This window comes from Eleutherodactylus coqui, chromosome 1 (assembly GCF_035609145.1).
Source record: "Eleutherodactylus coqui strain aEleCoq1 chromosome 1, aEleCoq1.hap1, whole genome shotgun sequence".
NCBI lineage: Eukaryota > Metazoa > Chordata > Amphibia > Anura > Eleutherodactylidae > Eleutherodactylus > Eleutherodactylus coqui.
Genome location: NC_089837.1, coordinates 104,292,568 through 104,316,287, shown reverse-complemented (window position 1 = coordinate 104,316,287; position 23,720 = coordinate 104,292,568). Strand labels below are relative to the sequence as shown.

General features: G+C 41.7%; 1 protein-coding gene across 5 annotated transcripts in view; it reads right to left on the bottom strand.

Moving 5' to 3' along the window:
• The window catches only part of DGKD (diacylglycerol kinase delta), a 78,068-nt gene that overhangs the window by 15,845 nt on the left and 38,503 nt on the right, over positions 1–23,720 (bottom strand). For 3 of the 5 annotated variants that reach the window (XM_066598654.1, XM_066598632.1, XM_066598655.1), the window contains exons 6-20: positions 21,958–22,064; positions 20,279–20,404; positions 13,726–13,828; positions 13,471–13,633; positions 13,024–13,132; positions 12,169–12,308; positions 12,000–12,084; positions 10,795–10,889; positions 7,923–8,022; positions 7,177–7,432; positions 5,665–5,811; positions 4,341–4,439; positions 4,164–4,260; positions 1,486–1,596; positions 1,279–1,375 (exon numbers count right to left, since the gene is read on the bottom strand). In XM_066598654.1, the coding sequence (XP_066454751.1) occupies positions 1,279–1,375; positions 1,486–1,596; positions 4,164–4,260; positions 4,341–4,439; positions 5,665–5,811; positions 7,177–7,432; positions 7,923–8,022; positions 10,795–10,889; positions 12,000–12,084; positions 12,169–12,308; positions 13,024–13,132; positions 13,471–13,633; positions 13,726–13,828; positions 20,279–20,404; positions 21,958–22,064 (1,835 nt within the window). The remainder of the gene's footprint in view (positions 1–1,278; positions 1,376–1,485; positions 1,597–4,163; positions 4,261–4,340; positions 4,440–5,664; positions 5,812–7,176; positions 7,433–7,922; positions 8,023–10,794; positions 10,890–11,999; positions 12,085–12,168; positions 12,309–13,023; positions 13,133–13,470; positions 13,634–13,725; positions 13,829–20,278; positions 20,405–21,957; positions 22,065–23,720) is intronic. The other 2 variants (XM_066598640.1, XM_066598648.1) reach the window with 2 other exon arrangements.

Sequence of the window (23,720 nt, the reverse complement as noted above, 5' to 3'; positions counted from 1 at the left end):
AATAGTCACGTATGAGTGTGGATGTCAAACTATAGTATTTTACTCCTTTTTAAATCAAGGTATAATCATAGTTACCGACAATAAAAAAGTTGTGCCGAAATCACAACCGCTGTTCATATGCCCTATTAGGGTATAAGAATGATATACAGCAAGCGCTGGCACTCCGAAAACACCTCTATGACCCGAAACTGACAGCTGCTCTATAAGAGACCACAATAAAAATGTCTATCCAGCTGTAGCTTCCTCCAGCAAAATCGGCTGTTTGCGTACAGTGCCAGAAGGGGACCCGGGGCGATTAGCTGTACACCCCTGGTGCCACATTCTGAAAGTGGTTATCTATGATGGACAACCCCTTTAAGCCATACTATACTTTTATGGGGTGAACAAGTGTTTGAAGCTGTGCTGCAATACCAGACACACTACATGGAAAAGAGGGGCGCTGTTTTTGGAAAAAGCTGCCCTTTCCTTCAAATTTCACCCAACTCTCAATTTACACAATTGCATTTAACTGTTATAAAAATATGGGTAATACAACAGTAAATACCAGGGAAAAGTGTGGCCAAATCATGCAGAGTTTCGTTTGCCTTCTCTACTCTGCATTCTGGGTACGTTCACATTCTGCTAACAGGTAACCTGAAGCAAACTGGTTGACAGAACAACCTAGCAGAAAAAACTATATTAGTCCATAGTACATCTCAGTGATGTCTGAACCCACTGATTTTGGTTAGATCAGCCAACCATCTAGGGGCCTTTTGACCATTCTTTAACAGTGGATGTTGAAGAAATGATAGACCGGACATGTTTAATTCATAGGTATCTGGCATCGGTTTATTCACCTCTCCCGATTGAAATAAATATGAATGGTCGGCCAAGCATCCATGTTTCTGATAGAGTCATGAGTAATAGTCACCGACCAAAGTAATATTTGTTTGACACGAACCTCAAGCATATTCATATACGCTCCACCTAGCAATCTTAAAACTGCATCCTTATTTCTTGCACTGCGAACAGTACACAGAGGTGATTACAGACGGATCATAAATGATTTTGCTCAAATATATTACTGATCCCCCAAAATTAGGTTTGAAAGAGCAAAGCCAACATAGGGTCAGGTTTATTATGAGAGATCTGTGGTGCAACACAAGGAAAAGTTTATGGGTTTTTTAAGTTTAGGTCACAACACAGACAACCCTACATGCAAAGGTCACAGAGTTGGAAAGACAATAGGGACAGACACAAGAGAAGAGAGACAGGTTAGAAGAACTTCCATATACGAACCTCTAGAAGAACTTTCTGCTCCAGGTTCTTGTAGGTCCTCTGTAGGAGCTCTTTGGTCCCCAGGACTCCATACCACATCATATTTTTTGTGCGACTTCTGAAAAAAATGTTTAAAAAAAAAAAAAAAACAACAGGGAAAAATATAACACGTAACCAACTTCAAGGGTCTCTGTTAGATGACTGTTTCACGTTATAACCATTTCTCACCTACACTTCTTCGGGTGCTCATCTCTTTTATTGTTAAAATCTAGGGAGATTTTCGCATCCAGCCCAATCCCAAAGTAATTATTCATTACACATTTCTCTGTGTAACAATCCCTGAGGAACAGAACATAAAAACAGGAAATACTTAACTGTCAGAGTCCGTGACCCCCAGCATTTATTTTATTCATTGCCTAATAATTTCTTACTGAATGTGCAGCTTTGGCCTATCAACTGTTTCTACAATGCAGGAAGTTCACCAACACCTTGAAAGACTAAAGGTCCATTTACACGGGGCGAATGTCGGGCAAACGATGCCCGATACTCGTCCCTGTGTCTCCGCGCTCCCGTGCTCCTGCACAGGAGCTAGCAGAGCTGGTTCGCACACGGAGCAGCCAGCAGGGGGGGCGGGGCAGTGCAGGAGATTTCTCTCTTCTCGCTCATCTGCCCCTCTCCATTCACATAACACAGCGGCCGTTCGCTACTGAACGGCCACTGTTTAAACTGAACGATGAGTGATGAGCTTCATCTCTGATCTTTTATGCTGCATAAAAGATCAGCGATGAAGCTCATCGCTGATCATAGAGTTTAATCAGCCGCCGTTCAGTAGTGAACAGCCGCTGTGTTATGTGAATGGAGGGGAGCGAGAGGAGAGAAATCTCCTGCACTGCCCCGCCCCCCCTGCTGGCTGCTCCGTGTGCGAACCAGCTCTGCTAGCTCCCGTGCAGAAGCAAGGGTGCGCGGAGACACAGGGAAGAGTGTCAGGCATCGTTTGCCCGTCATTCGTCCCATGTAAAAGGACCTTAACGCTTTGACGTTATGAGGTAGAATGGAGAGGCAACCTATAAGCGAGATCCCCACTGTCGTTGGACCCAACACATACATGTATTACATGGATGGACATTTATTTGACTGGTTAGCATCTAAGGGTGCTTTTAGATTATAAACAGAGTGCACAAGCGAACGAGTGAACTCGGACATCATTTCCTCGTACAAACAATAAATCGGCTCATCTACAAGGGCCCCTAACACTACATTTCTAAGTAGTGTGGGAAAAATGCATGGCTAGAACTTAGAAGCCTGGTGATAAAATCTGATAGCTGGGGCGAAAGCTTCTTTAAGGCCCCCTGTACACAGCTGTTGAGGGAAATCGCCAGCGACATTCCGCAGCGGGGGAGCAGGGTGGGCCGCTTTCAGTTCTCTGCGGTGAGCCTTTCTGACAGATAGGCTCACCCTGGAGAATCGCTGCATGCCGCAATTTAGATCCCGCGAGTGGAGAATCGCTAGGATTCTCCGCTTGTGGACGCCGCAGCTGCGCTTTCTATAGAATCGGTATGGAAAGCGTTCATTGCGTTACCTGCGGCCAGATTTATCACTGACTACTTTAATGAGAATAGTTCGCTCCTCATTCAGTGCTTCACATTCCTATGTGAAACAATGAATGAGAAGTGTTTAAATCGAATGATAAATGAACAAGCCAGCAATGGTTGCAAAAATTGTATGACGAATGAGAAGCAAGCGATTCTGGTTCGTCGTTCAGTCTTTAGCAAGAGTTGAGACTGAACGATTATCATTCACTTTAGTCTGTTTGAACAAGCGTTCCATCTAAAAGCACCTTTAGAGACTCAGGACACAGTGATCTATTCAAAGGGTGTTGGTCTTCATTAGACAACTCCTATAGTGAATGTGCATTACTGAAGTCTCATTTTGCAAAATTACATAACCAGAACCCATTTGGGAACATGTATCTGCAGTATCTTGTGTTTTTATACTGGATCAGCGACATAAACAGTGTAGTATAATGAGAATGGAGAATTTTGCCATCGAATTTCAGTTTGCTTATCTGATAATTACTTTTCATTTTGCTCCCTATTTTTATAGCGGATTGTTTCTGACAATTACATTAAAATGGTTTCCAGGCGATGTTGACCTATCCTCAGTGGGTGAAGGGTCGGTAATGGTGATACAAGAATTAATGTTGTATATATCTGGATTTTATGTTGAAAAATAGAGAACAACAAAAAAAAAGTTAATGTGTAGGTTTGACTAAGTCAGATAAGCAGGATAATAATGAATACTGAGACCAAGACATGCATTCTCCCATGACTAGGGCACTGTGCAGTAAAGGCCCATTTACATTCAATGATTATCGCTCAAAATTCGTTCAAACGGTCACAAATGAGCGAAAAGCGTTGCGTGTAAATGTGGCAATCGTGCGCTTTTCGTCTGAACGATGATTTTAAGGTGAACTTAAAATCCATCGTTCAGCAGCAGAGAGATGAAGCCCACAAGCTGAGCTCTGCAAACAGCTCCCAGAGGCTAATGCAAATGAAGATGATAAAGTGTTAATGGACTTTATTCAAAATGAGTGCTAAAACTTTCAATCGTTTGAAAGATTATCTTTGCGTGTAAATGGGCTTTTAGTTTCCGTTATAAGTAAATCGTTATCAAAGACAGGGACAGAATAAATGAAAAAATAATTTGCTATCTCATGCTCATTGTCTGTTTGTATTTAACTGCAAACTCGAGTACAGTTTGATAATTTATCTAATCTACTGCGGCAGACTGTCATGAAGACAGATATTGTGGCAAGAGCTTATCAAAATCAAACCCAACATTGATGAGGACAGTCATTTCTACTCCACTGAACTCTTATCATCACTTCTCTTATCAACTCCACTTACAAGTTATCAGGTTCAGCACTAAAGGAATCAGCGTTAATTAAGAGGCGGTTCATGAGCGGGTTTACTGGTAAAGATACGGTCATTCCTGGCCTCATGCCTACAAATAACAGAAAAAGTGTTACAATTCTTGTACTCTGACCTTATCAGACTCATATTACATTTCTATGAATAGCTTACTTGGGTACAAGTGGTCCCCTTGAGAGTTAGCAATAGGAAGTGATGCAGTGGCACCTGCAGAAAGAGCAATTTTACTGGAATTTTTTTCTGTCTTGGCACCTGAAATAATTCATATTACTTATTTTTAAAGCACAATTAATTACAGAATGTTGCACATATAAAAAGGTACGTAAGGGGGAAAGCAACAATTAACATGACTAAGTGAGCGACTGGCTAATACAAATAGAAAGAGGACCCTGCTCTAGAGGGCTTGTGCTCTACAAGAGAAGTAGATATGGTTAGAAGGTGTACATGTGGTGGCACTAGGGATTATTGTAGGCTTTTCCAAAGAGGTGGGTTTTCAGATTGCTTTTAAGGGCTTGAAGGTAGGGGAAGGCCCAATGTCCACGGGCGTATTTTATTTGCGGAATCCTCGCGGATTTGAGCTTGCAGAATCTGCGTGGATTTGCCGCCCATAGGAATCAACGGAGCTTCCGCGATTGATTTTAGGTCCGCGGATTTCATTTTATGGTATTTATTTACTATCCGCGCGGATGTAAAACCGCAGCATGCTCTATTTTCATCACGGATCTTGCTCCATTGAAGTCTATGGGAGTTGCAGATCCGCAGCGGATATGAAGGTTAGAAGTAATTAGGGAGGTGGGGGAAAGGCTTGGAAGGGGTTTGCTTTCTTTTCCCATTTTTTTTTCCATTTTATTTCCGCGCGGAAACCGCAATTCAAATCCGCGTACATCAGTGCGGAAAAAACACAGAATCCGCGACCACCTGTAATTATTAAAAAATCATTTTTAACACGGTCTGATTATTTGGGGGTAGCAAGTTCTGGATACAGGGGGATGCATGGAAAATATCTTGGAGACACTTATATGGGGATCTGACCAGAGGAGGAAGTCTTGTGAGGACCAGAGATTACATATGGGATGGTATTGGGATATTAGGTCAGAAATGTATGGAGAGGACATATTGTGGATAGTCTTGTATGTCATTGATTATATTCTGAACTGGATTCTCTGGACAAGGAGTAGTCGGTGAAGGGATTGGCAGAAGGGAGAGGCAAGAGAGTAACAGTTGGAGAGGTGGATTAGCCAGACAATGAAGTCAAGGATGGTTTGGCACGGCACAAGATTATTTTAACTATCATGTTTAGGTGGTGAGGACAATATTATTAGATACTACAGCAAAATGAAATGCACAAAAAAAATCCTAAACATTACTTGGCATTAGCATATTTTTTATATGTTGCATTTCAGATAGAAATGAGTCTCTTGCAAATCCACTAAAAATGCCAGTGTAAACACATCAGCCATAAAGTAAGGGAAGTTACCTCTACTTGATCCTCTTATCCTTGGCAATGCACTCCCACCGTGCACATTCGCGCTACTTGTAATGATATGTTCCTTGCCATCCTCAGTATTAAAGGGCAGGAGAAATTCTTCACTATTTGGCGTCTGTGCATTCTGTTCATCAACAGCTGCAAGGAAAACATCCAGCACAATGAAAGTGACGAACATTCCAAATACAGATAACACAATAGATCTGAATGCACAATGACATGATAAGATGAGATGAACAAATCTGAAAAAAATCATAGAGCTGTATTTCAAGCATATAAAGACAATAGAAGCTGAAATCAGATACCCATATTTCAGCCTTCACTGTCTTATATGGGGAAACTGCTGCAACGTGATCAGCAAAAAGTGGGTGAAGCAATTTTCTCAGACTTGCAATATCTGTAATCATAAGGCCAGAGTCACATGGGCGGACTGGATTCCGCATACGGATTTCGGCTGTGAGCCCGGTTGGTCATTCTCCTTAACTGTTTTTACTTTTATGCGGATGACCGTGGCAGCTCAATTTTGGGCATGCGCAGTACAGTTTTTTTTCTTTCTTTCAATGTTTGTATTTTCTGCGCTGTCGCTTAGCGTATGCGCTGTGGGTCAGACAGCCTTCATTGACTTCAATGGAGGCCGTCCGCAGCAAAATAGATCATGCTGCGATTTTTCTTCCACTTGCGGAATATGCAAGTCGTATCCGCGAGTGGGAACGAAAAAGTGAAAGTACATGTCTTTCAATGCCTGCGTTTTGTGGCGGATCCACAGTGCAGACGCCAATCACGGATTCCGCAATTGAAATCTGCCCATGTGAGTCCGGCCTTATTGAGATTTAAAAATGTACTGGATTAAAGACTCATGTTGCATGCTCTATTACTCAAACTTTAATTACCTGGCTATAAAGACATACTGTATATATGAGCATGTTCCCTACAGGCTGAGGAATGAGTAAAGGGATAAAGTGCATTTACATTAGGGAATTCACATGACATTGCAGCACATACAGAATAGGAGTTGTGCAGCTGGGGGAAAACCCTATATTTTAGCCTATCTACATTGCAAAGAGCAATACTGCATGTAGCAACTACCCACATCCAGTTGAGAAATCTGTGTAGATCTACACTGTTTTAACTCTTTAGGTATGAGGTAAATGTCTTGATATAAAGTAGACACAGGTGCAAAAGGGAACCTGGTGGTAGTGAAGTAAAAAAATCTTAATAGTTCCTAAAAGGGGTTGCCACGAGAAGCCAACCCTTTCTGACATTAATGCTGCTTTGGTAATCTGTGGCTTTTCACAACCTCTGACAAAAAGCCGATTTTACCAGGGAAAGTTTCTGTCCACTATCATGTAGTATTATATGCCGGCCATTCAAAGAAATAGGTGTCTCAATTTTGAAGGAGATTGTTTGTTAGTGGCTCTCTGCTCTGGCTCATAGTAGAGGAATCCAGAGCAGGGACCCCTCCTGTTTATATACCATATACTGATCGGGGTATTTGTGACTTACCTTTCTCTGCCTGCTCTATTATCTGTCTGATAGCTTTCTTTAGGCTGTTGGCCCTTAGCATAAGCTGCTCCCTTGGCCGAAAACTCTGCTGTCGACCCGGTGAAGGAGAGATTGTTGCCAGACACGCCATGGTTTCAGAGGACTCCTCTCCTTCTTCACTAATTGTAGGTGGGGGCTGAGAAAGAACTGACGTAGATTGAGACTCTTCATTTAAGGTGTTCAAGAGAGAATCTAGCTTCTCCCTCAGAAGACTACACTGTAGAAAAAATAAAATCGCACTTTTAAAGTTATCTTTAGCAATACAATCACATATTTCCAGATGATGAGTTGGTATCTGTGTTGGAAGATCACAATGTGTACTCATCACCAAAATTCTGGTTCCTCTAGTAAGTGACTTCTAAGTCTAACATAAGACCCATTATATCACTGGAGGGTAAGATGGCCCGGCTCAGGCTCACGTATTTTGGCCATGTAATGCAAGCAAAGTCGCTAGAAAAAACAATAATGCTTGGACAGATCAATGGCAAAGCAAGACCCGGCCACCAAAGAACACGATAGCTGATACTGTCAGAGCTGATACTGGGATGGATATCACACAACTCAAAGAAGCAGTGCAAAACTGAAAAACAAGGGGGGAGGGAGCTCACCTTCAGGGTCACCGAGGGTTGGAGCGACTAAACGGCTAACAGCAACAAGAATTTTAACATTACAGGATGACTAGATCTTATGGTGGAACTAAGACATACCTTTCCAGCCATTGTCTCAGATTCTTCACAACTCTCAGTCATTCTCTCGTAAGCTTTTCCAACACGTGCAACAAAATCTTTGACCGTTTCACACAGGACTCTTAGAAAAACAAGTAAACAAATACATTAACTAAGCACCAGCAAGTCTGTCAGGTAGCAATGCAACTATTTGAATTCCTATAATTCAATTAGGAAATATGCTATTGTGTATTGCTCTAATTATAGTGAAAGCTTTCTCAAGAAGCAAAGATAGATCTGGGCTTGTGTATCTTTTAACCATCAACTCTTTACTTTCAGAGGCATATCTTATTCATCCCAATAGTGATGCACTTTGGTAACCAAGGACATATGTGACTTGTCCATGCTACTAAACACTCTAGTTCAAGGTACACTGCGGTTATAGCCATGATCTTGGCCTTGTTTTAATCCTTTCCTACTTTATGTATGGCACAGCGGGCAAGTAGTTTAGGTGTCAGCTGTAACATACAGTTGGATAATTTCTATTCCAGACGTTTAACTCATAAGATGCCACAGTCAATAGCAATTGTGGCATATAAGGGGTTTGACAGAGGGACTGTCGCCCCAATCAGCTCCTTGCAACACATTAACAGGGTTCTGATAGGTTGTAAAGCAAGTTAAGTACCCAATGAAGGACCCAGCTTTTTCCTATTCGTAACACATTAGGCGCTGGCAGAGACATGGCCTAAGGAGATGAATGCCTGTGTTACGCTAAGCAATTTGAAGATCACGTAGTCTAGTCTACTAGTGGGGCTAAAAAGTAAAATGCCGGAATAAGGCATCATACATACGGGCGGAAATTTGCTATGGAATCTGGAGCGGGTGTCCGCCTCTGGGTTCAGCAGCAATAATCCTCCGTAGCACACTATGGAAAAATTATTCTTCATGTACACGAGCGGAAACCAATTGCGGTGTCCGCTCACGAAAGAAAAAACGCAGCATACTCAATTTTCCTGCGGTTCCTGCACGGACGGCTTCCACTGAAGTCAATGGAAGCCGTCAATGGAAGCCATGAGAGGAGCATGAGAAGCACCCACACACATACATACATACATACATACATACTAACGGACAAGTGGTCGTTAGTAGTTTGATTTTCTGTTGTATAAAATACTATTTATGAACAGGAAATGTCCACAAAAATTTCAGAAGATATGGTCCAAGTGGATCAACTCAACTGAGACAGCTGTTTGAGTAGTAACCTTGATTATGTGGAGTGTCCGCTTGTTTTGTATTAAAAAGGGATTGGCATGTGATGCTGTTGGAGTGGGATGAGTATTGGGAGTGGGGGTTCACCTGACGGCATGTGTGTCAGTGGATGCATATGGTGGTGTTCTCATCTTCTCATCTTATTTTTACAGCTGTAATTGCATAGGGTCAATATAACGAGTATTTGTTATGCTTCATTATACTCTTTAACTTCCAGATGTTTACAAGTCCCAACTGTATGTAAACCCTACATAGGCATCTGGCACATATGTAATGCTCACACTATGATAATCTTGTCTGACTCTGTGAGAAAGATATGGAGGATAAATCTGCCTTTATTTAATTTGACATTCGGGTTTTCTATTTTATTTTTTTCTGTAATTTTGTTATAAGAGCATAAATAAAATTTTAAAAAATGAAAGAAAACTACAACTCATTCCACCAAAAGCAAACCCTCATATGGTTATACTGACAGAAATAAAAGTTATGGTTTTCACAGTGTGAAGATGAAAGTAAAACAAAATGTAAAAGATTACAAAAGAAATACCTCTCTAATGGGTTAAAGCTAAGATTCTAGCTGCAATCTACCTTGAGCTAAAGCATACTGAAATGGGAGCTGCATATACAGCAGGGGACATGCAGAGAGAGGAGGATCAGTCATCCTCCTCCATTACCTACATGGGTTTAGATATTCCCAGGGATGGGGTAACATGGACTTTTATTCATAATACCACCATACTTTATCAATCAGAGAGCAGACTGTTAGTAGTGCACAAGGGGTATGAAGAATTAATAAATGCCTAACTGGTTATAGGTGTCCATGAGAAATCTCCCTATGGTATGGCCAGCTATAAAGAAGTTCCAAACTCATGGAAAGTGTTATTATATGGTGTAAAACAACAGGACATCTTAGGTTTCTTATACTTAAAATGTAATTTTGAGGAATGCCCTTCAAAAATGTGATATCTGCCTTCCACAAGGCGTTTCTCTTCACTTAGTTCAAGTGAAGAGCAAAAGAACCACTGGAAAGAGGGCTTTCTGTTTGGAGGATACATTGCCACTATATGTTATTAATGGGTGGCATGCAATGCAATAATTTCAGTGCAGCAATGCAGCAGGTTTTAGCAGCAAAACTAATAGATATTCTATAAAACATTGCCACCCAATGTATAAAAGTCTGCACTTCTGGCAGACAATGCTGCACATACTTGCAGAAAACATTAGTTTACAATTTTTGTGGCAGGACAAGATGAAAGCAAGCTCCACTGTAATGTCCAATTCACCACCAGTCAACCCTTTCTACTATAAACTGTAGAGAAAAGCCAAAAAAAATTACCAATTTATTGTTGACAATCTGAAAAATCAACTGAAATTGTGTTTCTGCTGAAATTTATATTGTGTCTATGGCCAACTTCACACCTAAGAAATGCATAGTGCAAGTGATTTATCACTAATTGCTGGGCTGCACTCGCACTTTCAAGTTCAGCTCAGCAATAATCGGAAAAATAGGAGCGCTAATGTAGTACATGTATTACCCCAAAACATTGGTATTGGTCAAACATCTGGTGGTCATAAAGGCCCAGTTAACTTATGAAGCCAGCAGCTCTTAAATAAGACACAATCTGGTATTACAAGTGATGCTTACTTGGCTGATGAAATAACCACAGAGTGCTGATCTGAGCTGAGAATCTGCGATAAATGAGCAGCTACAGAGTCTTCGTAGACCAAGATTTGCTGCACCTGGATAGCGGAAATAAAATAGGGCTCTAATAAACCAGAGTAAAAAGGAAGGAAGGATTAGGCTATGTTTATATATAGTGGATTTTGGTGTATATCAAAAACCACATGTAACATGCAGATTCGGGTTGTGGATTTCGATGCAGTTTTCACCTCCACATTTGAATAGGTGAAATCTGCAATGAAAATCTGCTGTGTAAATTGACATACTGTGGATTTAACATCCACAACTCAAGTCCATTTACACTGCAGATTCTTTCTGCAGCATGTGGATCAGATTTCTTGAACTCTCATCCCCACTGCTGGCATTGAAAATTACTGTGGATTTTCTGCAACCAATTCTGCTACGGAAAATCCATAGTATTTCCACTACATATGAACATACTCTTTGGGTGCATAAACTGTGGTGGATTTTCGTCGAACTTTCCGTAAGTCTGCAGCAAAATCCACACCATCTGGTGCTGATATTGAGGCAGATCCACAGCAGACGTCACCCCTTTAATTGAAAGGGTAAAATCTGCTACAGATCTGTGTCAAAATCCAAGAAATGTGCTGCGGATTTTGGTAGGGATCTGCACCACGTGTGAATACACCCTTAGGCCTTCTTCACACGAGCGTTTATTCGTGGCTATTTTGCAGCGATACAATGTGGTCTAAATAATCGCATCATGTGAAGCATTGGATTCCAACGCATTCATTCCCATGGACGATTATTAGCTGCGTAAAAACGTACGGCTGGTGAAGATAGGACATCGGCAGCTGAATATGGTGGCCGATGTGTCGACGCGGCTGGAAAAGATAGGTCTTGCCCTATCTTTTGGCAGCAATCAACTGTCAGCTCCTATAGGCTTTTATAGGAGCTGACGGCAAAGAGAGGGGGAGGGAGTTTAGCAGCAACTAGCACTGCTAAACTATGTCAGCTGGCTCTATTTAAATAACAGAAGCCACGCTGAGCATGAATTTCGGCCGTGTGAATGGACGAGAAAACGTGTATTTTAGCCACTTGGTCATGGCTTTCTCCCAATCATGCGTTTTTCGACCACAATGCGGCCGGCCGAGAAGAGCATCTCTCGTGTGAAAAAGACCTTACAGAGGAAAGCTGTGAACACTTACCTCACAGTCCTCAGTGGGCTCTGTGGATGTACAAAGATCTGGGGCCCGAGCAGGAAGTTTCGTCTCATAGACCATGATGCTCCACCTGCAATAATTATGTCTTACAATTAGTAACTTGCCAGGTAAAAACTAAATAAAAATGTAGCAATACTAAACTTCTAATTTTTACCTATCCAGCATTTTAGTGCCAGCTCTCTCAAGTTTTTCCAGAATTTGGGGTAGCTGAGTGTCATCATCACATGCAGAGCCCCAGCCAAGGACACGGGCCAGGTCATTTCCAGTGCCCAAGGGCAAGACTCCCAACTGGCACTGAAAAAAAGGGAAAAAAAGCTAATTAACACTGAATTAATAAATCATCACACCCTTGTTTTATACAAATGTTAACTATACTGTGGAAACAAGAAGGACTATGCAATGTAAAAAAGCCTAATAAGACTACAATCACACGGGCGAGTGCGATATTGGGCCAAGAAACTTGGCCCAATATTGTGCTTGCCAACGTGCGATTTTCACAGCAATTCAGAGCGCTTTTGGTTTAAAAAAATAAATCGCATTGCTTCTTTGAAATTGTGATCCTCACATGTGTGAAAGGATTGTTAGTATTTCCCATTGACTTCAATGGGAATATCGCATCGCACTCACATGTACATCGCACTGCATGCAAGTGCCATGCAATGTCTTTGAAGGTTCAAGTTAAAATAACGGGTGAGTCTTTCCAAGGGAATGCCTAAAAGCAGAACATGCTGCGATTTTTTTTTTTTGCAGTGAATGAATCAATTCAAAAGAATGGATTTCATATTCGTGCACAAAACTCGCATGAGAATATTGTTTATGTAAATGCGCCCTAACACCGAATTAATAATTTACCACACCCTTGTTTTATACAAAAGTTAACTCTACTGTGAAACAAGAAGGCCTGTGCAGCGTGACCAGTGCTTAATATTACTAAAGTGGAGATATAGGCTTTTAAATAAATAAGAGCAATGAAATGTATATGCAACTAACCATTATAATTTCTGTATACCTGTTTATGTAGATTAAGGGTATCTATTTCAGAAAGAACCCAGCCCACGCTCCCATCACCACCGCATACCAATATTCTAAAGGTGTCGAACTTTTGAAACAAGCGTAAGCTAGAGGGGAAAAAGATAAGTACATTAATTGAAGCATAAACTTCGTAAAAAGTTTTCCATGTCATAGGGGCATGTCAGTATTATTGATCAGCAGAGGCCACACTAAAATGAAGGGGCTGAAACACTCAGCCAAGCGCTCTGCCCCTTCAGCTGTGATTGGAGACAATTGGGCTCAGCGTTTTAGCAATTGGTGAGTGTTCTCAGCACCCTGACCCCATCGATCAAAACTTCTGACATGTGAAAAGTTATATGAGGTTTTAGTTCTACTATAACATTTTTTTTACTTACAATACATATTAAAAAGGATTTAAAAAAATAAAAAGGCCACGTGGTCTCACCCCAGATGAGGCCCTCCATTCATCAGGTCAAACACTTGCGCTGGGTTAAGCAGCTGTTTGAAACGTCGCAGGAATTTCACTCCTTGATTATCTCCACTCTTTGAATTTACAAAAACAAGCAGCGGACTAGTGCAGGAGGGGGGACACGTGGCCTTCCAGAACCCTGGAGGAGACAGTAAGAGAGTGCTATATACTCTGCAGTCATATGTTAGATGTGAACTCCAGTCCAATCTACAGGGTATAAGACACACATACCATCAGAGTCGATGCTGTTGAGGGCCGTTGGCGGAATGACTGATACTTTGCACTGTCCAAGTGGACACTTTTTTGGCAGAATTTCTTTACAAGACGAGTGTACCTACAAAACATAGAAATAGCTGCTTACTTACATGAAAAGAAGGGCCTGTTCACATGGCGGAATTCACAGTGGAATTGTCCAGGTGAATTCTGCCTCAAAAAACGTGTCAAAATCCGGATCTTTCTGACAGTTTTTGACACGGAACTGCATGTGGAATTTGCCCCGTCAGTGGGCAAAATCCGTGAGCGAATTCTGACGTTGAAAGTCGAGTTTCTGTGTCAAGATGTGACATGCCCCTTCCTGACGTAGAAGCACTCGTTTCTGCGTTGCAATTGCGCACGCATATTTTGCCGACTGACAGGGTTAAATGCATTATTTCTGAGGCGGAATGCAAGCAGAAAATTTTGCTGTGAATTTTACCATTTAAACATACTCTAATTGCAAAATGTCCCAATAATAAAAAATAACACAAAGCTATTGAATACCCGTACATGCTGAGTATCACTGTAATCTATGATAGTTGAGAGCTCTCCATGGTTTAACCATTTACTGTATACTCTCTGCAGTATACACATGGGTACAAGACCATTACAAACTTTTGTCTCTTTATATCATCTGAAAATTCCATTATGACAGTTATTGTCATGAGCAAGCTTTAGCTCAGTGCGTTATACACATTTTGCTGGGAGCTCATCTCTCAAGAGGATATTCTACTTGCCTTAGAGAGGTCACCAGCCACTTAATGTGTATTAACCCTTTCCAATCCAATTTGTATCCTGGTTTTCCTAGGGGGCTTACTCTTTTACTGCCGGTATACAACGGCGCTATATGCTGGCTAAAGCCAGTACTGCATGAGGTGACACGTTGGATAGGCTCCGACAGCAGAGAGGCTGGCAATATACAGTAAGAGAACCCCGACGGACGTCTTCCAACATCGGAGCTGTACAGCCTTAAATCATAATGTCTTCAGAGGTCAGACAGTGGATTGGAGAGGGTTAAATAACAATATGGCCTGCTCACCCGCTGTCTGTCTCTCCTGCATGCTGGCAGCTGCATGTACCGTAGTGCAGATAATCCAGAACATTGTACATATCGCTCAGTACAGAGCATTTCATATAAGAATGACATGATCATCTTCTACAGGTATGACCATATAGAGCAAGATCTATCCCAATGTAGAGATTTTGCACTGAACACAATGTTACTTTTCTCCTAGGTCAGGACCATATAACATGCAATTGGCACCCAAGTCAACACTAAACTAAATAGTGCCCATTAGCAGCTTATGCAAAATGATCGCTAAAACTATCAATCTCCCTATCTTTTGAACGGATTTTGAGCGATCATCCTTGCATGTAAATGGGCCTTAAGACTGCCCTTGCATCCAGCAATGTGTTATTAGTGCTTGCTAAGATATTATTGTGCGAACCGACATCCTTACACAGTAGAGATGAGCGAGCATACTCGCTAAGGGCAATTGCTCGAGCGAGCATTGCCCTTAGCGAGTACCTGCCCGCTCGAGAGAAAAGGTTCGGCTGCCGGCCGGGTGACAGGTGAGTTGCGGCAGTGAGCAGGGTGAGCTGGGGGGGGGGAGGGAAAAGAGAGAGAGAGATCTCCCCTCCGTTCCTCCCCGCTCTCCCCCGCCGGCAGACGAACCTTTTCTCTCGAGCGGGCAGGTACACCCTAAGGGCTATGCTCGCTCAAGCAATTGCCCTTAGCGAGTATGCTCGCTCATCACTATTACTCAGTAAGCACATCAGCTCACCCAGTCCAATGGGGTTTGTATACAAGGTAGGGCTGATATGGGGTCTGTAATGTTAGGGGGGTCTGATCTAATGTCTGTAATTTTTGATAGATAGATAGATAGATAGATAGATAGATAGATAGATAGATAGATAGATAGATAGATAGATAGATAGATAGATAGATAGATAGATAGATAGATAGGCATATACAAGGTGGACTGGTCACAGATCAAGACTGAACTAGGGTCTGTATATAGGGGTGGTCTGGGGTCAGTACACAGGACTAGGCTTTATATAAAGAGGGATCTGGCCCGGGGTTTACAGTGGTCTGCAGTGGGGCGTAAAATGCATTATTGCCGATTTAAGTCCTGGTGACTAGGCATGTCCTACATAAATGCTTGCTTACAGATAAACGGTTGGGATTAGGATTGAAAAGGTTGCAAAACCTAGTTCTAGGTTGTCTTATTTGAACTGACACTGGAGATGTTTTTTCATTACTTCCCTTCTATTGTGTTGACAAACTCCCATAGAAATTAGAGATGTCTATGCTGTTAGCAATACAGAATTCTTTTTAGGGCATAATGATTTTTGGTATGTTAATACTTTAATGACTGCACACACATGGCATTGCACCCTGATCTAATAACTCTTTTACTGGCATGGCTTATTTACAATTACTCAACACAATTTTACAATACTGCTATATTATGTACAGACCAGGACTAATGCCAAATGCAAAGATACTTTTCTTCTGACATAGTGGCAAGAACCACACCCAAGTAAATGGACTTATAATAAAGCCATATCTGTATTATATTCCTTTTCAACAGAACAAACTTAATGGGGTTGACCAGGATTTGAAAAGAACAGGACTGCTTTCCCTGAAGTCTGTCTGAAGTGAATGGGGCCGAGCTGCAATACCACACACAGCCTGTGCACAGGAGTGGCTCTGTCTTTGGAAGAAAGCAGCCATGTTTTTCTAATTCTGGACAACCCTTTCAAAAGGATTCTGTCACTTCTAATGAAACTTTCCACTTTCTAATCTGTTTTTATTTTCTGGCTATAGATTTTTTTGTTCTATTGGCTGTACACGACTAGGGGGGCGGCCATCGTAACTCAGCTAGATTTAAGAAATGCTTTACAACAGGACTCAAAGATCATTCACACAGGAGGAGACCTATTGACTTCTATGGGAGACTATTCTAGGCATGTTCTGGGGATCTGCGCAAAGGTCACTGTGCAGGGAGGGAAGGAGGTAAGCTGTGACCAGCACCTATTGCGATTGGTGGATCCTATGTAATCTACGGCATGTATAAGTGATTTACGTTTCACTGTAATCCTGCCTATGATAATGGGTGATTGCTGAAGTATCAGACTATTATTAGGCTTAGTCAGTGTGAAAACTGTAGGATTTAATTAAAAATATATCATGACATCAAAAGTAAAAAAAGATGCCGCTAAACAAAAACTTTGCAAGGACACAGCACTGGAACGTGGCACCCATTGAGTATGAAACACAGATCGCGCTTCCTTCACCTTTGAGCCCCATAATGTAGTTTATGGGGTTCAAAGGTGCTGACAGAGGTCCTTTAACATAATAACTTGATTTATACAATAGGTCGTTTTCTCATGACACATTCCCTTTAACCTCAAATGTCCAAATTGCTACACCCAACAGTTGTCCTACTCTTAAAGGGATACCATAGTAAAATCAAAAATATATGATGGGTGTTACCATAATACACCACTAACAGGAAAACATAGGAATGGCTAGGTGTGTGTATATACAGTATACCCTACCCTGAACTTCCTTGATCCGGTACTGTCATATATCGTAATCCAAAAAGTACAACAAGAAAATGAAAAACCAAGTCTTCTGTAAGTGTCTCATGAGTCAACTATTTTGTCTCCCCCTCCTTTTTAACACCTCAACAATTTCAAGATCTTTACCTGCAAAACTTTGCATGTACTGCGTCGTATTTCTAATAATACCCAAGTACAGAGGTCCAACATTGGGACCCCAATGATCAGTCAGTCACTAGCGGTCAAAGAGACAGCTCTTTTAAGTAATTATAAGCTTTTTTTTGAACACACAGAAATGGGAGAGACTTATCAAGTGTCAATGATCCTCGTTGTCCATAGGAACCAATCAGAGTTAAGCTTTTATTTCTTAAAGGGGATTCCGAATTCAACTAAAAATTGGCCAAGTCACGAAAATGAGATAAACTAATAAAAAGCATTACCTATCTGTCAAATTCCACACAGTTCTAGCGCTGCTGCTCCGATGTTCCCAGCTGTTCCTTGTTTAATTGGCGGAAGCAATGAAGTGCCCATATACCCATGTTACCATTGCAGCCAGCCTTTAATATTGGTGGTCTCATGCCAAGCCAAGTAAACAACAACTGGTGGGGAGCATCGGAGTAGTGATGATGGAGCAGCCAGGGATTGAACAGACGAGTAATGGTTCTTTCATTATCACCTTTCCCCAGCTTGGCCAATATTTGGGGAAAACACCCTTAAGCCCTTAATAGTCCCATTAAAATTGGAAAAACCATCTTGAAAAATGACACTTTTGATACAGATTCCTTAATTTGTGTCTCAAGCAAATATAACTGGCGCATAATTCCACAGTCTCAAATGAGTTTTAACCCCTTAACAAAACTAATTTTATCCTAAAGGACCAGTAAATGTTTTTCCACCCTCTGTGTTTCAGCGGTCATGACTTACTTTTAATTCAATCCAGCAGCAGTATGAGACCATGTATTCTGCGGGAAGCCATGGAATATTAAAATAATCCCCATAAAATAGAGTAGCTATTTTATTTGAAAAACAATTAGTCCCTTAAGAAAAAAATAATTTTCTAAAACACATTTCATTTAGAAAAAAAACCCTGTATAAGATGTGTGCACAGTATGCAAATGAGCCAAATCCCTGCAGGAGTTGGGTCCGAACTTCCTGGTTGAGCGATTTTCGGCATGCTCAGCGGGTTCCGACAACCCCTCCTGGCAGCGTATGGAGTCAGAACTCTACAGGCTCTGTCTGCAGCATTAATACAGCAATTACTGATCAGTAATCATTAGGCTCATATGAACGTTGAAAAAGTGGCTTTATTTGCCCTATATGTGCTGATAAATGTGGTCCTTACCGTATTTCGAAATCTTGTCGCTCTCTGTTACTGTACATAAATGGCACTTCCGCCAACATTACTTCCATCGCGGGATTCCTACAATACCCATAAACCTTACTGCTAGCAGGCTTCTAATGCACATGTGCGGATTCACTGGAAGCTTGATCTGAGCATGCGCCAGCTGGACAGCAGCACTTCTGAGCCTAAACTATCACCCTTAAAGCTGTGCCGTCCTTCGCATACGGACAGGAGCAATAGAAAGAAATTGCCCTTAGGCCTCCTTCACACGGCCGTATGCGTCTTTGCACTGGCCACATCGTGGCCAAAACTCGAGGAAGAATAGCCGCAATCAAGTCCCGATCTTAAATAGCGTTTTCTCATCCATTCACACGGGCAGCTATGGCATATCAGTGAAAATATACGCTGCAGTGTGGAAATCCCTCGGTCGGCAGAAATCCTTGAAATTATTTGTAATGCTTAAATAGAGTCAGCTGTCTTCTTTTCCTGGCGTTGGACACAGCTAAACTCCCTCCCCCTCCATTTTCTTCTAGCTCCCATAGAAGCCAATGAAAGCGTATCTCGGCAAAAGACAGGGCAAGACCTATCTTTTCACGCGCCGTATAAAATTTGTCGCCGATGTCCTATTTCCGGCGCAATGTTTTTACGTGGCTAAAATGAGGCTACATTCGCCGCGTATATATGCTCGGGTGAATAAGTCCTAATGCACATGATGTCAGCAAAAGCTGCAAAATGCCAGACCCAGCGCACCACCTGGCCAGATCCCAGCAAGTAACATAATAAATGTACATTACAAGAATCATCTATCTGTTACACTGGAGTAGCGGAAAACCTCTTTAATGTAACTCGGCTGCTGCAGGGAGTTAATCAAGGTGTGATTTTAAAAAATCATCACCTTTATTAAAGTGCAAAGGACACCAAACAGGAATAGAATCTATTGCCAAGCCACAAGGAAGAATTAAAAGTGAGGAGGAGCAGTGAAGATGTATGCAGATGGAGCTAGATTATATGATGCAATCATGAAAATTGATTCTATGGCATGAAACTCTATACGTAGATATGGGCTGCTGTGGAATATTTAGTGCACTTTTATTTTAGCTTGCACGCACATAAGAACAAGCTACACATAGGAACTGTATTGTAAACTGGATTAATGATGCACTATTCCCGGTTCAAAAGTGTAGAAGACTAAACTATGTGTCTACCAAAGACTTGTATTTTAGTATTGTCAGTAGTTTTCTTTCCCCTCAGGCTGGATTCCCATGGACATATATCGGTTTTCACGCCCAGCCGATATACACTGCCCTTCTGATGCATTGGTTTACAATGCATTAGTTCACATGGGTGTATTTCCGCTGCATAAAAGCGCCCGGCTGGCCAAGATAGTGCATTTCGGCCAGGTTCTTTTATGTCGGCTGCATAGACTCCTGCATAGACTCTCACCATTAGTCAGTGTGCCGGTGAGTCAGAGAACTCAGGCTTCACTCCGGTCCTCTGTCTACCAGTCACAGCCCGCAGAACACTATATGGGACAACCCTTCGCTGTACTGTGGGGTTATGTCATTGGAACTCAGCACTGAAGTGAATAAAGAGACCTGCTTTGTGGAAAGAAAGACTTACCGCTGCCTTACACCACAGGCATTGCCAGTCTTGCAGACGAAGCACACTGCCACACGTCTTGTCACATACAGTGCATTTTGCACTAACAGGTAAATTGCCCTCCAGCCACTGGTGTGGCATTGATACCTATAAACAAGGTTGCAGAATGATCAATCTTTAATACTGTTACCAAAATGCAATGTCTTCCCCCATTTAAATAATTACAACTATTTCAACTTTACCCAGTCCACATTTGAGAATACAATGAATGAAGAATGGTGAAAGATGAATATGTAGGAGTATTAGAGGGGTTATCCAAGGACCAATTTTTTTCCCCTCAAACTAACAGTATGAACATAAATTAAGAAGAAATCACCTTCCTTATTTCTGGAGTGTCTCCTGCTGGTCTTCACTGCTTGGTGCAGAGTGATAACGTCCTTACTCCAGGATATGTGACCACTTCACTAATCACCTGTTGAAGTCAGCTAGTGATTAATTGCAGTGGTCACACGACTGTATATCGATGACATCATTGCTCTCCCCATGCAACCGGAAGTGAAGACCAGCAGGAGACCGGGTACCAGCGGAATGAGTACGAAGGGAAAAAAAACAGTTCCCGGATAACCCCTTTATCACAAGACCTTTGAATTCTCCAACATAAAAACCAAAAGGTGTGATGTGTAACATTTCGGTTGTGTCTTGGTACAACTATTTACAGAGGTGACCTTGCATTATAATTACTGTCGTTTCTCTACTTCCTAAGCTTTTAATCCCAAAATCCTTCCGTCAGTCTTACACAGGTGAATAAGAAACAGGCTGTGTCTGCTGCCTAATGAGCTGTGTGCGCTATCACCAGGGAATGCTCATGAAGGGCACTAAAGGCCCTTTTACACTCAACAATAATCATTTAAAAAATCATCTAAATGAGAGAAACTGAACAATAAATCGATCAGTGTAAATGGCGCCAATGATTGAACGACAAACGATAAATCGTTCGCTTTCCGTTCATTTTATGCACGCATAAAAATCATTGTTGGCTTGTTGATTAATCGCTTGGTTTAACTACGATTGTTCAGCTGTTCTCATACAGTGAATGTGAACGACTGAACGATTTGCAGTTTGAAGAGCACACAATGTATCTGGTTGTATAAACTCTGACATTGCTTGCTTTTGAAACAAGAAATCGACCCTAAGGCCAGACCCACGCGAATGGTTCGCATTCTGCAGAAGAACTGCAATTATTTGTGGAAAAAAACTGCGAATGATGGCAAATGCAATGGTTTTTATATGCGGATGTGCGCTAGGCACAGCATATTGTTCGCACGGAGGAAAAGCTCCCTCTCTCTCCTCTCCAGCCAGCATTCCGGATTTTCTATCTATTCTCCTTTGAAGTTGCGAGCGTTAATTGAATATGGGCAAAGAAACACTCGCAACCATTGACTTGAATGGGGACCGTCCGCACAAAATCCTTGGTCTTCAGCTCGCAGCAATTTGTATCCACGAGTGTGAACAAAAAAGCGGAAATGCATGCCTTTCAATGCCTGTGTTTTACCGCGGATCGTCTGCAATGATAGCGATCGCGGAATACACAATCCAAATCATGTGAGCCTGGCGTAACCCTGATCAACATTTTGAGACCCCAAAATTGTATGGTGTTCAGGTCTCAGAGTAACATGTTTATGAATATAAAGCATACCAACCCCATCCTCATCCTCGATGATGTCCTTTCCAATAGAAGCCAAGGTGGTCCATTTACAATTATTGGTCGCCCTCACTGCACAGCGTCGGTGAGACTTAAACTTGCAGACTGTTTACATACGCAAAAAAACAAAGAAAACACATAATTAGCAGTAAAACCATCGGACAACATTTGTTCTGGCACATAGAAAAGGAATACATAGCGTAAAATTTGATCTATGTGTCTTCCAATTTATTTATGTATTAGGTTTCTTTTTCTTAGGCTGCATTTACAGGCAAGTAGGATATCGGTCCAAGAAACTTGCCTAGGACAATTGGACAGAAGCCATCCACAAAGGGTGCATCCATAACTAGCGGAAACATTGGGATTTTTCATGGTAGAATTAAGTGCAGAAAATTTACATCCTTTTACATTAAAAGCAATGTGCATGAGAGTCCAAGAAATCGTATCCACATGCTGCGGAAAACATCTGCAGTGAATATGGAACTACAGTGTGGATTTGCAATGCAAAGGATTAAACTTGGATCCGCTTCTTGTAGCCGTACCCAGAGATCTGACGACATCAATCTGACGTATGTAAGCACCAATTCATATAGGACAACAGCTGTGAAGATTAATGAGCTTCAACAGTGCGGTTTTTAGCTCACAGTTCTCGACCGTGTGGCAAGTACCACAACATGTGCATAGACTCTAAGGGCATAAGCGCACTTCAGTCACATAAATATGCTGCAGATTTACGTGACCAAAAATGGCTAACCCCAGCGTATATCGCCCACTCTGGCGTGTTTTTGCGTGGGCAAATGTACTGCGTATTTGTGCGCTCAAAAAAGAATGCAGACGGGCCTATTGATATGCTGCGCAAATATGCAATGCACACACAGGTTCTCTGCCTATTTGCGTTGGCCCGTTTAATTTAATAGCTATTGTGGTATGTAATACGCACCAAAATAGGATATGCCGCATATTTTTCCATACGATAGCACATCGCCAAGTGTTCGCTAGACATTCGCTAACAAAGAAGTGTCTTTGGCTCTCTTCTGGATGGACCATCAACCCTTTCCAATCTAATTTGGATTTAGGGTTTCCTAAAAGGCTTTCACTTTTTGCTCTTATACAACGGTGCCATCTGCTGGCTAAAACCAGTTTGTTTGCGCCAGTGAGGCTCCGACAGCGGAGTGGCTGGCAATAGACGGTAAAAATACCCTGTCGGACGTCTTCTGACATTGGAGCTGTACAAGCTTCAATCAGAATGTAGGAAGATGTCAGACAGTGGAAACACCCCCATAAACATCAGATAGACGGACGGAGAATTAGGCAGTCTTTCTCCTAAAGTGTATGGGCACCAGTCAGTAACTGGTTATATATCGTACATATGTTTCAATGTAGTGATATAAAACAAAAGAATAAAATGCAATAATCTGTCATATTTATAATATTCAAGGACCATGACCCACATTTAAGTCATTGACTTGAAGTACACAGTTTTTTTATGACATGACACACCTCAAATAGCTGTGATTAGGAGAGCTTATCTTAGCAATGCCGGGCAATCAAAACCCGTATTGATGTGGCAGCAGAACAGCCGATCTCAAGATATGTAGAAGTTCGACAAAATGACTTAACGCATAACAGTTGACTATATACATTAGATAAATGTAATTAGATAAAGCTGATGGATGCTTGTTATGGGGGAAACAAGAATTGGATGTCTTGGATTTTATCATGCACAGTCCTTTGCTACATCAGAGATAAGCCGTTGTTCTC